Source organism: Oncorhynchus masou, chromosome 14 (genome assembly GCF_036934945.1).
Source record: "Oncorhynchus masou masou isolate Uvic2021 chromosome 14, UVic_Omas_1.1, whole genome shotgun sequence".
NCBI classification, from domain to species: Eukaryota; Metazoa; Chordata; class Actinopteri; order Salmoniformes; family Salmonidae; genus Oncorhynchus; species Oncorhynchus masou.
In genome coordinates this window covers 29,197,183-29,212,908 of record NC_088225.1, presented here as the reverse complement: position 1 = coordinate 29,212,908, position 15,726 = coordinate 29,197,183, and the positions used below count along the sequence as shown (strand labels likewise).

Genomic DNA, 15,726 nt, shown 5'->3' with positions numbered 1-15,726 from the left:
AGAGAGTTCAATGCTGCATGATCTGTGACCTTTTTTGCACAAAGCTCATCTTGCTAAGGAGATGAAAAGTAGAAATGTCTTCATCTGTAATAGGGTTAATGACCTGACGTGTCTATTTTGGTGTCTGAGGCATAATAAATGTTTATAAACACTGCATTATTAGACTTAACTTTCCCCTATTTACCGGCTTATAACAGTATTCATTATGATTAATGGGAATTTCGGGAGCTATAGAGTTCAGAAGTACCAAAACTAAAATCAATATGCAAAAATGTTTTTTGCAATATGCAAAAACATTTTTTACTATAAAAATCAAATACACTCTGGTGCCATAATTGTGAGAGCATCTATATTGATAAGTAAAAATAATGGTGAGGATCTTAAACTTTATTAAATTTTTTATGCTTGAAAGACTTTTGTCTCTACATTGGGATTTCATTCAATGTCATTCAGTATAACAGACATTCAGGAGCCATTTCAGACCATAATGCTTTGCGCTAGTCACATGACAGGATATTGCATCAGAAAGAAGATTCAGAAGGACCCCCTAAAATATTGATAATTTCACCTTTTCGTTTACTGGTGCACTATGGTACAACATCCTGTGTCATATGGTACAATGCTTAAAAAACATTTTTAATGTTGTTTTTATTTTAAAATAGCATATTTGATGTGAAATGTAACATTAAAAAGCTGAAGATCAAGGTCATAGTTTTTTCATAGGTGGCCAAGCAATTGCCTGTAGAATAAGTTCAAACTGTTTTTTGTCATACGGAGTAACGATTATGTCATTCTGTAACTGTTATACCACAATGTCATTTGTTACTCTATATGACACACATATATTTTGTGTTTTTAGGACATGAGCTTTTACGGAATGTAGTGTATGTGTGTACATTTTATTAATAACATATTTATGTATTTTTATGTGTTAAGGTATATTTTGTCCTTATTACATTGTGAAAAACAAAAGTAACGATAATGTTGGTCAATTTCTTCAACAAATGATCAGGTCTATATAATTATCAAACATACATTAGTAATAGAAAGGAAACAGACTCTTTGTTTAAGTATTAAAAAATACTATTTTAGTAATATAATTTGTAGGCAGAAGTTGGTACAAAGTACAGTATAACAGTATATGATATTTTCTCCCCAAGTTCTGCAAAATGTCCAAGACATCCTGTAACTCATATAGCCTCCACAATCCCCCTTACGTAACTTTCACTAGCAACAACATTTTAATAAATCTAACTTCCCCCGGACAGCAGGAACCATCTTATCAGCAAGTAAAAACTCAGAAGTGGGTTTGACCGAAACTTGACCTTTCATCAGAAGCATAGGTTCATGACAAGGTGAACCAGTGTAAGTATCTTCTGACAAGGGACTGGTTTCATCAGGTCTGTGGCAGCCTTGTGATCTCGGAGAACCAGATAACCATGGTGGGATCCAGACAGGAGTCTGAATGTAGACGCCTTCTGATAGTGTCTGAAGGCCACAACACTCAAAACAGGTTTTAACACACACACCGAGGTCTCCTGAAGAGGAGACCTTACAGTTTATCATAATGTAATTTATGAACCCTTTAAAAGGTATTATGCCGTGTTTTAACCCTGTTTAACAACATGATCATTATTATTATTATTAAATTCAAGTCAGCAGCACTTAATTATTATCATAATGTTGTATTAATGCTTTATCACTACAGTTTTGATGTTGAGGGAATATGTGTCCTTATAGATGCCTATATGCAACAACGATAGGGCTGCACGGTTAAGGGCCTGGAAGAACTCAGATCCTCTAGTTAGGGAAGAGTCACTTTTGAGCAGGAAAGCAAGGTATTATAGTGGTCATGCAGTTAAGTGACAAGTGCAGTTCAGTAACCAGCAAACCTGAATTATGACTAAGTTCAGTTAGGTTCACACTCATTTGCAGTAGGCTAGATCTTTTATCTTCAATACAACGTATGAGTTTCAGACTAAGCTGTGGGCTGTTACTCAAAGGTTGTTTACAATAGCATTTAGGAGATGTTAATGTAATGGAAGTAATTTTACTATCGCCTGCACTATATCTCTGTCATTATATTCGTCTTGTGTTTAGCTACCACAGACGTTAGGAGGATAGGAACATAGACCATCGTCCAGTTAGAGAGATGACGACCTATACAGCTGAAAAGAGAAGGGATAAATGGAGTAAAAACCAGAGGAGTTGGGGAATTTTGGGGGGCTGATTTTCAATCCAAGTTCATCACATTTTTCTGACAACGTTACTCAATCGAAATGTTATACTTTTCAATGTTTCAAAATTAATTGATCTTGACTTCATATCATAGATGAATTAGTGTCAAGACTTCCACCGAAGTCGTTTCCTCTCCTTGTTCGGGGGTGTTCGGGGGCTGGCATCACCGGTCTTCTAGCTATCGTTGATCCATTTTTAATTTTCCATTTGTTTTGTCTTGTTTTCCTACTCACCTGGTTTCAGTTTCCCTAATTTATTGTTGTGTATTTAACCCTCTGTTCCCCCCATGTCTTTGTGTGGAATTGTTTATTGTAAGTGCTTGTGCACATGTTACTGGTGCACGTCGGGTTTTGTACCCAAGTTTGTTTATTTCATTATGCCGTTGGTTTTACAATTAAACTGCTCCTGCTATTACCTAGTTCTGCGCTCCTGTGTCTGACTTCCCTGCCACCAGTTTCGCACCCCTTACAGAATTCCTCACCAACCATATGGAGTCAGCAGGAGCAGTTGCCCCTGGTATTGGTATAGGGGTCGAGAAGCGCTTCGTGTAGCAAGAGGTGATGATCCACCATCTCGGCGCTGCCCTGGACCGCGTTGTCCAAACCATGGACCGCTGGGAGTGACAGGGAGTTCCTCCAGCGCCTCTCCCAGCACAACATGGGCCTACACTTCTCACTCCCCCTGCACACAGTTCCAGTGGGATTCGCCTCACTATCCGCGGGGAGTACGATCGGACGGCTGCCCGCTGCTAGGGTTTCCTGCTGCAGTTGGATTTATACCTGGCAACCGTCCACCCGGCTTCTTTGGGCTGTGAGAGAGTGTCCTCCCTCGTCTCACATCTCTCGGGGAAAGCCCTGGAGTGGGCCAACGCCGCGTGGGTGGAAGGGGATGCGGTGCTGGACCACTTTCAGGAGTTCATCCGTCGTTTCTGGGCAGTCTTTGACCACCCGTCCGAGGGCAGAGCATAGAGTGAACCTCTTTTGTGCACAGGAGTTCACTGTGGACTTTCGGACCCTGGCCTACGGAGCGGGATGAAATGACAGGACCCTGATCGACCACTATCGCTGCAATTTGTGCGAGGAAGTTCGTCAAGAGTTGGCCTACAGGGACACCACCCTTACCTTTGACCAGCTGGTGGACCTGTCCATTCGGCTGGATAACCTGCTGGCTACCCGCAGATGTCCAGATCGGGGTCTGTTGGTTCCATCCCCCAGCACCACCGCTCTGATGCCAATGGAGTTGGGAGGTGCTGCGCTCAGGAAGACCGGAGGAGGTTCCGTCTCAGGCACCATTTGTGGCCACAGAGGTCACACTGCCGGTCGGTGCCGCGTTGGTTCCTCTGCGGGTCGTGGCAGCAGACAGGGCACTCCGGCGTCACCCCAGGTGAGAAGGCACCATTCTCACCCAGAGCCCTCTGTTGCAAACATGTTTTTGTTTGTCACTTTTCCTGAGTTTTCCCCTCATTCCCAGCATAAGGCGCTCGTCGATTCAGGCGCGGCTGGGAATTTTATTGACAGATCATTTGACCATAGTTTAGGGATCCCCATCGTTCCTGTGGCTACGCCCTTCCCAGTTCACGCCTTAGATAGTCGACCATTAGGGTCAGGGTTGATAAGGGAGGACACCGCTCCTCTGGGCATGGTGATGCGGGGGGTCACACCGAGAGAATCAGTCTCTTTCCCATTGACTCTCCTGCATTTCCTATGGCGCTAGGCCTACCCTGGTTAGCTTGTCATGACCCCACTGTTTCGTGGCTACGGAGGGCTCTCACGGGGTGGTTACGAGAGTGCTCGGGGAGGTGTTTAGCGGTTTCCGTAGGTGCTACTACGGTGGAAAGTCCAGACCAGGTGTCCACCGTGCGCATTCCCCCTGAATATGCCGATTTGGCTCTCGCCTTCTCCAAAAATAAGCCATCTCAATTACCACCCCATCGATGGGGGGATTGTGCAATAAATCTCCTGGTAGATGCTGCACTTCCCAGGAGTCACGTGTATCCTCTGTCACAGGCGGAGACATATGGAAACACATGTCTCTGAATTCCTGCGTCAGGGGTACATTCGGTCCTCCACATCCCCTGCCTCTTCGAGTTTCTTTTTTGTGAAGAAGAAGGAGGGAGGTCTGCGCCCGTGTATTGACTATCGAGGTCTTAATCAGATAACTGTGAGGTACAGTTACCCGCTACCTCTTATTGCCACGGCAATTGAGTCAATGCACGGGGTGTGCTTCTTCACCAAACTTGATCTCAGGAGTGCTTACAACCTGGTGCGGATCCGGGAGGTAGACGAGTGAAAGACGGCTTTCAGTACGACCTCAGGGCATTATGAGTACCTCGTCATGCCTTACGGGTTGATGAATATTCATCATTGACCCAATAACTTTATTTGTATTAATAACCAATGTACAGTTGGAAGCTTTACCTTAGTCTTTGCTTAGTTAAAGCCCCGCCTTATCTCAGCTCACTGGTCACCATAGCAGCACCCACCCGTAGCATGCGCTCCAGCAGGTATATTTCACTGGTCACCCCTAAGCCAATTCCTTGTTTGGCTGCCTTTCCTTCCAGTTCTCCACAGCCAATGACTGGAACGAATTGCAAAAGTCACTGAAGCTGGAGACTTATATCTCCCTCACTAGCTTTAAACGCTAGCTGTCAGAGCAGCTCACAGATCACTACACCTGTATATAGCCCATCTGTAAATATCCCATCCAACTACCTCATCCCCATACTGTTATTTATTTTTTGTTGCTTTGCACCCCAGTATCTCTACTTGCACATTCATCTTCTGCACATCTATCACTCCAGTGTTTAATTGCTAAATTGTAATTATTTCGCCACGAATGCCCATTTATTGCATTACCTCCCTTATCTTACCTCATTTGCACACATTGTATATAGACTTTTCTATTGTGTTACTGACTGTATGTTTGTTTATTCCATGTGTAACTGTTGTTTGTGTCTCACTACTTTGCTTTATCTTGGCCAGGTCGCAGTTGTAAATGAGAACTTGTTCTCAACTGGCCTACATGGATAAATAAAGGTGAAATAAAAAAATGTTTAAAAAAACAGTTGGAAGATCTGACTAACTTCTCATATTAATGTGTCAAGACTAGCTAGGCAGACTTAATGAAGTGGTATTTTTAGAATAATTATAACTATTGCGAGTGCTACTGTCGTCATAGATACTGTAGCTTCTGACTGCAGGCTTATTATATTCACTGTAGATGGGGAGGTTAATCAAAGTAATGTCTCAAGAAGAGACTGTCTGTCACCCAGACATCTCACTTTCACACTGATTTTCTCCTCTGATGCCATCATCCAGACAAATGAAATGCTAATTTATTCACAAATTAGTACTCTAGAGAACTATCATCAACTGCTCTTCTCAGTCATCTATTTTTAACCCAAGATAAATGGTTCAATATTTTTCTCATAATCGTTGTACAACTCCAGCTGCACAGAGTCAAATGAAGTGAACATTTGGGCCATATTGTCACCTGTTAAATCTACTTCAATCAGTGTAGATGAAGGGGAGGAGCCAGGTTAAAGAAGGATGTTTAAGCCTTGAGACATGGATTGTGTATGTGTGCCATTCAGAGGGTGAATGGGCAAGACAAAATATTTAAGTGCCTTTGAAAGGACGGGGGGTGCAACTAAATATTAGGAAGGTGTTCTTAATGTTTTGTACACTTAGTGTACTTCAAAAATTAATTTTAGGCAATACTTAAAAAATGTCATTTCACTGAGAAGACCTGAGAATATCCTTATTTACCATCAATGTTAATATACAAGCACAATAAAAAGGATGACAGACATGGTACTATAGTTGTCAAATGGTTTTATTTTCTCTTCATGTTTCTTTCTTTGTGAAAAGTAAAACGATGACAGAAGAATAAATATACATTCATAGATTTGTTCAGAATGCAATAAGTGTTCAAGTTCATTTCCATGTAAAACATAATAAAATGCTAAATGTAAACAAGAGTCAACCCATTGGTGAAGGCTCCATTCTAAATCCAGTAGAGGCATTTTTACAGCATGTAGTTGACAAGAATAGGCTACCTCACTGTAGGTTCTCTAAAGCTACATCCCTTTTCAGAGTCCTGACTCCACAGGGACATTTCTGACGGACCGACCATGTCATGCACCTTCTCGGCGAGTCCTGGCATGGTTTGGGATACACACCCGTTTCTGTCACTGCTCCCTGGGTGCTGTTATCCTGAACTCCGCACACTGGCGAGAAGCCTGGCGGGTATCATCCCTCTCGTTGTATTTCGTTACAATTATCCTGCACATTGTCAGTAAATTGCTTAGCTGATGGTGCAACTCTGTTTGCTCTGTCCGCCTCCGATAGCTTTCTCTTTTATGTACCTCAAGTCACTGTGCACGCTTGGTCGGCGCGCGAACGGCTCCACAATCCCGTATGCCTCGCCGTCTTTGTATTTCTTATTTCTGAAAGATTTTCTTCTGCTGTTTTGCAGTACTTCGCAGTACTGTAAGGAAACTTTGCGGTGAGAGTCCGGGCTCATCTCGTTGGGCAGTTTAGCCATGGTAAAAAGAGTCTGAAACATCTGGTCGATATTAGTGTTCCGTTTTGCAGAGATCTCATAGTAGGCACACTGCTCATCACCAGCCACCAGCTGCTCAATCTCCTCATGCTGAACCTCCCGGTTAAACTCCCGGTCACACTTGTTCCCGCAGATAACGATCGGGACATCCACGTTCTCTTTGGTTTTATTTTTCAGGCAGGACTTGGTCTCGTAAATTTGACGCTTCAGGCGCTGGACCTCTTGGAAGGAGTCTCTGTTATCCAGACTGAACACCAGGATGAAAACGTCACCTGAAAGAGCAAGGGGAAGCACATTAATATCACAGCTGAAAAGGTCCATCATTACATAGGCCTAGGCTAAATGTGTACAAGAAAAGTGTTGCATATAGCATTACTGAATGCATGATTTATTAAAACATCCCACACATATCATTTCGATGTAGCTATAAATTCCAGTGTAGCTTTCATTCATATGATTTGTTTTGTTAGTTCAGAGTTAAGCTTACCAGTAAGGATAGAGAGTCTCCTCATAGCGGGGAAGGGATGGTTTCCAGAGGTGTCCAGGATGTCCAACTGGTACGCATCTCCCCGAATGCAGTATAATTTTCTATGAAAGTCCTCGATGGTCGGGGTGTACTGGTCCTCGACTCTTTCGTTCAGAAACCGACAGATGATGGCCGTCTTGCCAACTTTTGTAGAGCCCAGAATCACCATCCGGTGGCAATTTTTGGCCGGGATGTTAAACTCGTTCTCGGAAGGAGACATGTTATTTTTCTTTGAGCACCGATGTGTGTCTTTGGTGCGAAGGCGAGATAATGAATGCAACCACTAATAGTCTAGAGGGATCTTGTCTGTTTGTAAGCGCTGCTGCTTTGCTGAATCTGAGGAAGAGCGCGACTGGGTATATATAGGCGATGCTGACCACTCCTCCTAGGCGCGTCATGCATTACGCATTGGTCTGACGGGAGAAAGTTTGTGGTTATTATTATGCTCTTGTTGTTGCCTCCGTCTGCCTAGTCCGTATGTATGAGCAGACAGTAATTATATAAACTGTTTAGAGAAAAAAAAATGATTTATGTGTAAAACAATATAAATATCGGCCTACCTAAAAACTCAAGCAGAGATAATGTTTTTGTTGCTGAGTTCAATTCATACATATGAATATTTCTATTAACATAATAACCATCGTCCAAAGTTGTTTTCATAAATATAAATGCAAAATCATAATATGGTCAATCTCCTCTTTTGGTGGGGACTCAAGGGTCCCACAAAGTGGTGTAATCTACCATGGCAATAACATGTGTTTTGCAAACGCAATACCCCTCAAACAGGACAACATACTCAAGATGATAGTGTCTTTATTTTGGTCATGAGTATTATTATGATGGACCGTGTGCATTATTGTGTGCAAATAATTATTATTGTGTGCAAAGGTTACTACGAATAACAATAGTTAATTTGCATAGGCTTATTTCATGTCAACAACACACTTCATTGTCAACAAGAAATTAACATACACCGTCGTTCACTCTGTTTCACGAGACATCTAGATTGTTGTACGCTGCTGTGAAAACCATCCGTGTATAGCTCGCGCTACGCAATGAAGGAGCGCACTCCGGATTTCGGCCACGTGTTTGTAGACCGCAAGATGGCACTGGAACTAGAAAGGGTTTTTGTTTTGTCTGAGCGGTTGCATACAACCACACGATGAGCTTGAGGGAGCACCCCAACACAGGGCAACAGTAATATATCATCAGCAGGAAATCATTTTGGAAATGAAAAATGACCTCCACCTTATACAACATATCATATGTGTATCCACATAGGCTTATGTGCATGATAAATACACACACATGTATCATATCAACCAGACTACTGAGTCACCAATAATTCAAAGGGTTTTGACTCTTGACTTTCTCCACACTTGGGTAAATTAACTGAAATTAAGGCCACTAAAGCATGTCTGCATTTTCCAAACAATGTGATGGCAGATGTGGATAATTTGCTGCACCCTAAACTGCATTAAACCTCAGCCTAGTAGTCCAAATGAATGTGACATGGACACCCGCTTTATATAACCCTTGGATAGCATGGAGACAGACTCTGGCAGTTGAGGAAACTGAAACTAGCTGAACTCACACCGTTTTCACAGAGGTAACACGTGATCAGTGCTGAGCTCTGGGTAGGTTATAGTTGTCTGTGATCTTCTGGGCCCAGTTTTTGAAGAGGTATCTATCAGGATTTAGTCTATCGGTCCCCATTCAAGTCAACAATTTGTCCCTTCTATTCATTCTATTTTTATGCAGTTAATCCTATCCGATAGGCCAGAGGTCAAGGTAGTGAAACACCCACCTCACAGGAGGCAGTAGGCCATCTAACAGGAGGCAGCAGGTCATCTAACAGGAGGCAGCAGGTCATCTAACAGGAGGCAGCAGGTCATCTAACAGGAGGCAGCAGGCATCTAACAGGAGGCAGCAGGTCATCTAACAGGAGGCAGCAGGTCATCTAACAGGAGGCAGCAGGTCATCTAACAGGAGGCAGCAGGTCATCTAACAGGAGGCAGCAGGTCATCTAACAGGAGGCAGCAGGTCATCTAACAGGAGGCAGCAGGTCATCTAACAGGAGGCAGCAGGTCATCTAACAGGGGACAGCAGGTCATCTAACAGGAGGCAGCAGGTCATCTAACAGGAGGCAGCAGGTCAGGTCATCTAACAGGGGGCAGCAGGTCATCTAACAGGGGACAGCAGGTCATCTAACAGGGGGCAGCAGGTCATCTAACAGGGGAGCAGGTCATCTAACAGGTCATCTAACAGGAGGCAGCAGGTCATCTAACAGGAGGCAGCAGGTCATCTAACAGGAGGCAGCAGGTCATCTAACAGGGGGCAGCAGGTCATCTAACAGGGGACAGCAGGTCATCTAACAGGAGGCAGCAGGTCATCTAACAGGAGGCAGCAGGTCATCTAACAGGAGGCAGCAGGTCATCTAACAGGAGGCAGCAGGTCATCTAACAGGGGGCAGCAGGTCATCTAACAGGGGACAGCAGGTCATCTAACAGGGGGCAGCAGGTCATCTAACAGGAGGCAGCAGGTCATCTAACAGGAGGCAGCAGGTCATCTAACAGGAGGCAGCAGGTCATCTAACAGGAGGCAGCAGGTAACAGGGGGCAGCAGGTCATCTAACAGGGGGCAGCAGGTCATCTAACAGGGGGCAGCAGGTCATCTAACAGGGGGCAGCAGGTCATCTAACAGGAGGCAGCAGGTCATCTAACAGGAGGCAGCAGGTCATCTAACAGGAGGCAGCAGGTCATCTAACAGGGGGCAGCAGGTCATCTAACAGGGGACAGCAGGTCATCTAACAGGGGGCAGCAGGTCATCTAACAGGGGGCAGCAGGTCATCTAACAGGAGGCAGCAGGCCATGTTACCAGGGGCAGCAGTCCTCCCAATCAAATGAGTATGGACTCCTGCTGTGTTCAGATGGAGGCAGCCTAGAAGTATCTAATAGGGTTTATCTAAAGATAGAGCAGGAGGTTGTTGGTGACTCAGAAGACTTTCAGCTCTTCACACACCAACCACCTGGTCTCTGTGTCACCTCCTCAACTCGACTGGGACACTGGTCGGCTGAATTTACTGTAGATTGTGCATTGCTGTCAATGAAAGATTTATGATTTGTAATTTTAGTAAGTCCGTTCGTGCACCTCTAAGCAAGGTGTGTGTTATACAATGTTCCCTGTATTCAGCAGGCTTATAAATCACACTTGCATTCACTGATTAATGGTTTAGTGCACTATGCCACCATGTTCCCGGCACTGTGGTTTGGTTGACAGGATTTATGCTAAGAGGAAGTCCCACCTTCTTCCTTCCCAAACTGTAGACAAGGTTCCTCTTTTGCTTGTGTGTGTGTGTCACATTAGTTACTAACCAACCAGGTGAACAGGCCAGGTGTGTGTGTGTGACTGTGTGTGTGCGTGTCTGTGTCTGTGTGTGCGTGTCTGTGTGCGTGTCTGTCTGTGTGCGTGTCTGTCTGTGTCTGTGTGTCTGTGTCTGTGTCTGTGTGTCTGTGTCTGTCTGTGTCTGTCTGTCTGTCTGTCTGTCTGTCTGTCTGTCTGTCTGTCTGTCTGTCTGCTGCCTGCCTGCCTGCCTGCCTGCCTGCAAACCCCACAGGAGAGTTTTCATCTGTATTCTTTGTAGTTGTTTACATACCACCACAGTCAGAGGCTGGCACTAAGACAGCATTGAATGAGCTGTAATCTGCCATAAGCAAACAAGAAAACGTTCAACCAGAGGCGGCACTCCAAGTAGCCCGGGGACTTTAACGCAGGGAAACTTAAATACGTTTAACCAAATTACTATCAGCATGTTAAATGTGCAACCAGAGGGAAAAACTCTGGACCACCTTGACTCCACACACAGACTCATACTAAGCTCTCACTCGCCCTCCATTTGGAAAATCTGACCATAAATCTATCCTCCTGATTCCTGCTTACAAGCAAAAATGAAAGCAGGAAGCACCAGTGACAAGACCGATAAAGAAGTGTTCAGATGAAGCTGATGCTAAGCTAAAGGACTGTTTAATAGCACAGACTGGAACATGATCAGGGATTCCTCCGATGGCATTGAGGAGTACACCACATCAGTCACTGGCTTTATCAATAAGTGCATCGATGGCGTCATCCCCACAGTGACCGTACGTACATACCCCAACCAGAAGCCATGTATTACAGGCAGCATCCACACTAAGCTGAAGGCTAGAGCTGCCGCTTTCAAGGAGCAGAACTCTAACCCGGAAGCTTATAAGAAATTCCGCTATGCCCTCCGACGAACCATCAAACATTTAAATAGTCAAAACAGGACTACGATCAAATCGTACTACACCGTCTCTGTCGCTCGTTGGATGTGGCAGGGCTTGCAAACCATTACAGACTACAAAGGGAAGCACAGCCGAGAGCTGTCTAGTGACACGAGCCTACCAGACGATCGAAACTACTTGTATATTCGCTTCGAGGCAAATAACACTGAAACATGCATGAGAGCACCAGCTGTTCCCGGAAGACTGTGTGATCACGCTCTCCGCAGCCAATGTGAGTAAGACCTTTAAACAGGTCTACATTCACAAGGCCGCAGGGCCAGACGGATTTCTAGGATGTGTACCGACCCGTAGCACTCATGTCTGTAGCCATGAAGTGCTTTGAAAGGCTGGTCATGACTCACATCAACACCATTATCCCAGAAACCCTAGACCCACTCCAATTTGCATACCACCCCAACAGATCCACAGATGATGCTATCTCTATTGTATTCTTCACGGCCCTTTCCCACCTAGACCAAAGGAACACCTATGTGAGAATGCTATTCATTGACTACAGCTCAGCATTCAACACCATAGTGCCCTCAATGTTCATCAATATGCGAAGGAACCTGGGACTAAACACCTCCCTCTGCAACTGGATCCTGGATTTCCTGACGGGCCGCCCCCAGGTGGTAAAGGTAGGTAACAACACATTCGCCACGCTGATCAACACAGGAACTCCTCAGGGGTACGTGCTCAGTCTCCTCCTGTACTCCTTGTTCACTCATGACTGCATGGCCAGGCACGACTCCAACACCATCATTAAATTTGCAGATGACACAACAGTGGTAGGCCTGATCACCGACAATGACGAGACAGCCTATAGGGTGGAAGTCAGAGACCTGGCCGTGTGGTGCCAGGAAAACAACCTCTCCCTCAACATGATTTAGACAAAGGAGATGATTGTGGACTACAGGAAAAAGAGGACCGAGCTACAGTGGAACAGGTTGAGAGCTTCAAGTTCCTTGGTGTCAAATAAAATTTGATTTGATTTGTCCACATCACCAACAAACTAACATGGTCCAAGCACACCAAGACAGTCGTGAAGAGGGCACGACAAAACCTATTCCCCCTCAGGAGACTGAAAAAATGTGGCATGGGTCCTTGGATCCTCAAAAGTTTCTACAGCTGCACCATCGAGCGCATCCTGACTGGCTGCATCACTGTCTGACATGGCAACTGCTCGGGCCTCCGACCACAATGCACTACAGAGGGTAGTGCGAACGGCCCAGTACATCGCTGGCGCCAAGCTTCCTGCCATCCAGGTCCTGCCATCCATCCTGCCTTCTCTCTGTTGTTGTCATCTATGCATAGTCACTTCAATAACTCTACGTACATGTACATACTACCTCAAATAACCAGTGCCCCTGTACATTGACTCTGTACCGGTACCACATGTATATAGTCTCACTATTGTTGTTTTACTGCTGCTCTTTAATGACTTGTTACTTTTTTCTCTTATTCTTGTCCATATTTTTTTTAACTGCATTGCTAGTTGGGGGCTCGTAAGTAAGCATTTCACTATAAGGTCTACACCTGTTGTATTCGGTGCATGTGATTAATAAAGTTTGATTTGGATATTTGAAAATCAAATTCTGCTCAATAAAGACAATACTTGATAAGTAGATACAACAGAGAGGAAATTTACCATGACTTAACTACTGTATTGGTCTTATAACATTTTACATCACTTCTTACATTTTACAGCACAAAGCATTTTACAGCAATTATTACATTTTACAGAACTCTTTACATTTTACAGCATTTATTATATTTTACAGCACATATGACATTTTACAGCATTTATTACATTTTACAGCACTACTTTCCAAGTCTGCTCTACAAGTTTTGACCACTTCTAACTCGAGCCTGAGAGGACACATTGGGTTTCATCACAGAAGGCCTCAATCAGGTTCCTCTCACCTCGCTGTGACCAGCTCCAACTCTGGGTTTGTGTAATGAGGGCGGAGTGGACAGGTGCTACGGCCCTGTTCATTGGTCGGTAATTAGACCACTGTGTATCCCCTGAAGCATCTATACAGAGACAGGTGCTACGGCCCTGTTCATTGATCGGTAATTAGACCACTGTGTATCATCTGAAACATCTATACAGAGACAGGAGCTACGGCCCTGTTCATTGGTCGGTAATTAGACCACTGTGTATCCCCTGAAGCATCTATACAGAGACAGGAGCTACGGAACTGTTCATTGGTCGGTAATTAGACCACTGTGTATCATCTGAAGCATCTATACAGAGACAGGTGCGGTGTGGTTCTTTAGCCAGATGCTGATATTAGACTATATGAGGCTGCTGGAACAAATAGCTGCTGGAACGTTCTCACCTAAACCCAAATGAGTAGGCTACTCCTGTCAACCTTAAGAACTGTTAAACCTTTGTGTAACACATTGACCGTTCTGGTAACCTAGGAAAATAATACTGTTTTCCCATGTCATTTCTTTTGGTTACCAAGTCTGCTTGTAGTTTGTCTCTGCTTCATCAGTTCTACACTGATTTCAGTTATGGGTTCCAGACACATTATATATTATAAGGCCCTATTCATTCAAAACAGGTTGTTTTCATAACATAACAACCCTAAAATAATGTACCTCATCTATTGAGATACAAGCATCTTGGAATTTACGAAAAGTGAGTTTCTTTGAACGCCTGAATTGAACTGGAAGTGAACCCTGTTTCAAATGATATTATCCATAAAGTTAAGTGTTATTGTGTTTCTAAGGCTTTATGTATACGGCAAACAACTCTGATCCTTGAGAATTTGCATTAAAGGGGCAGTCTGTGATTGCTACATTTATTTCCAGACTTTTGAATTAATGACATCAACCCACTGATTCTTGAAGAATATCGTTGATAAATGCCTCATGAGCTTAGTTCAAATGTCATACCCCATCAGAAACCAACATATAAGCTTGTTTCAATCCAATGTTTGTAAACTAAGTAAATGTTTAAAAAAAAACGCTGTATAGCCTAAAAACATAGTTAAAACTGTTTTTGTTATATCATGGGTGGACAGTCCTTGCATTCATAACACTGTCAATTAATTTAAGAGTGGTTACAGCCCCATCCTTCAGCTGTTTATTAAAACAGCGACAGGGTGCCTACTTTGTTATTGTTTGAACTACTGATTGCACCTTTAATAATTCATGAATAATCACAGCTGAAGTATTCTACTACGTACCACTGGAAGATCATAATGGATCAACATAAAAATGTAATGAATTAAAGCAAGAGCTGCATCTCCATTGGATTGGCTGGAAAACAGCCATTGACCTACATATACGGTATTTTTTAAAGTGACTCAATTAAAATGAAACCAGAAAAGATATCCTTTCTGCTGTTGGTAATCTTCTGTGTTTCACCACCCCATATCACAGGGAAACCACTGTCTGTCCAGTAACAATATGTTACAGCAATAACATCAATAAGTGGACTGAACTGGTTATGATGATATCTAATGTGACAGAATGAGAGGGAAGTGCCCTTTTTTAAATTAATTTTATTTAACCAGGCAAGCCAGTTAGGAACAAATTCTTATTTACAATGACAGCCTAACCCAGCTAAACCCTCCCCTAACCCAGCTAAACCCTCCCCTAACCCAGCTAAACCCTCCCCTAACCTGGAAGATGCTGGGCCAATTGTGCTCTGCCCTATGGGAATTACAGCTGATTGTGATACAGTCCGGGATCGAACCCAGGTCTGTAGCAACACCTCTAGCACTGCAATGCAGTGCCTTAGACAGCTGCGCCACTTGGTCTCCCGGGCTTCCAGGAATATGTCTAACTAGCCCACATCCAAACAAAGTGCCGGCTCTATTCTCTCTCTTGGACTATGAAGATAAAGGATCTTAATGCAGAGATGGCCGACAGAGCGGGGGCCCAGAAGTGCCTTTATATGTTGTTGAGATTCAGGTTGACCACACAGGTCATTTTAGTCTTGGTTGGGAACAGATCTTTCTGTCCCCAGTCTGTCCTAGTCTGTCCACCAATCATCATCTGATATTAAGACGTCTTTCTGCATTTAAAGTTTCTGTCGGTCCCTTTGAGATATTCAGCACGAAAACTCAGAAATAATTTGATTTA

The 15,726-nt window shown here is 43.9% G+C and overlaps 1 protein-coding gene across 1 annotated transcript; it reads right to left on the bottom strand.

Moving 5' to 3' along the window:
- Positions 1 to 6,054: 6,054 nt before the first annotated feature.
- Positions 6,055 to 7,653, bottom strand: LOC135553769 (dexamethasone-induced Ras-related protein 1-like). Its single transcript, XM_064985712.1, has 2 exons — positions 7,289 to 7,653; positions 6,055 to 7,073 (listed from the first exon to the last, which is right to left on the bottom strand). Exons 1-2 carry the CDS (start codon positions 7,545 to 7,547, stop codon positions 6,544 to 6,546), a joined length of 789 nt encoding a protein of 262 aa, XP_064841784.1. The 5' UTR covers positions 7,548 to 7,653; the 3' UTR covers positions 6,055 to 6,543.
- Positions 7,654 to 15,726: the final 8,073 nt, after the last annotated feature.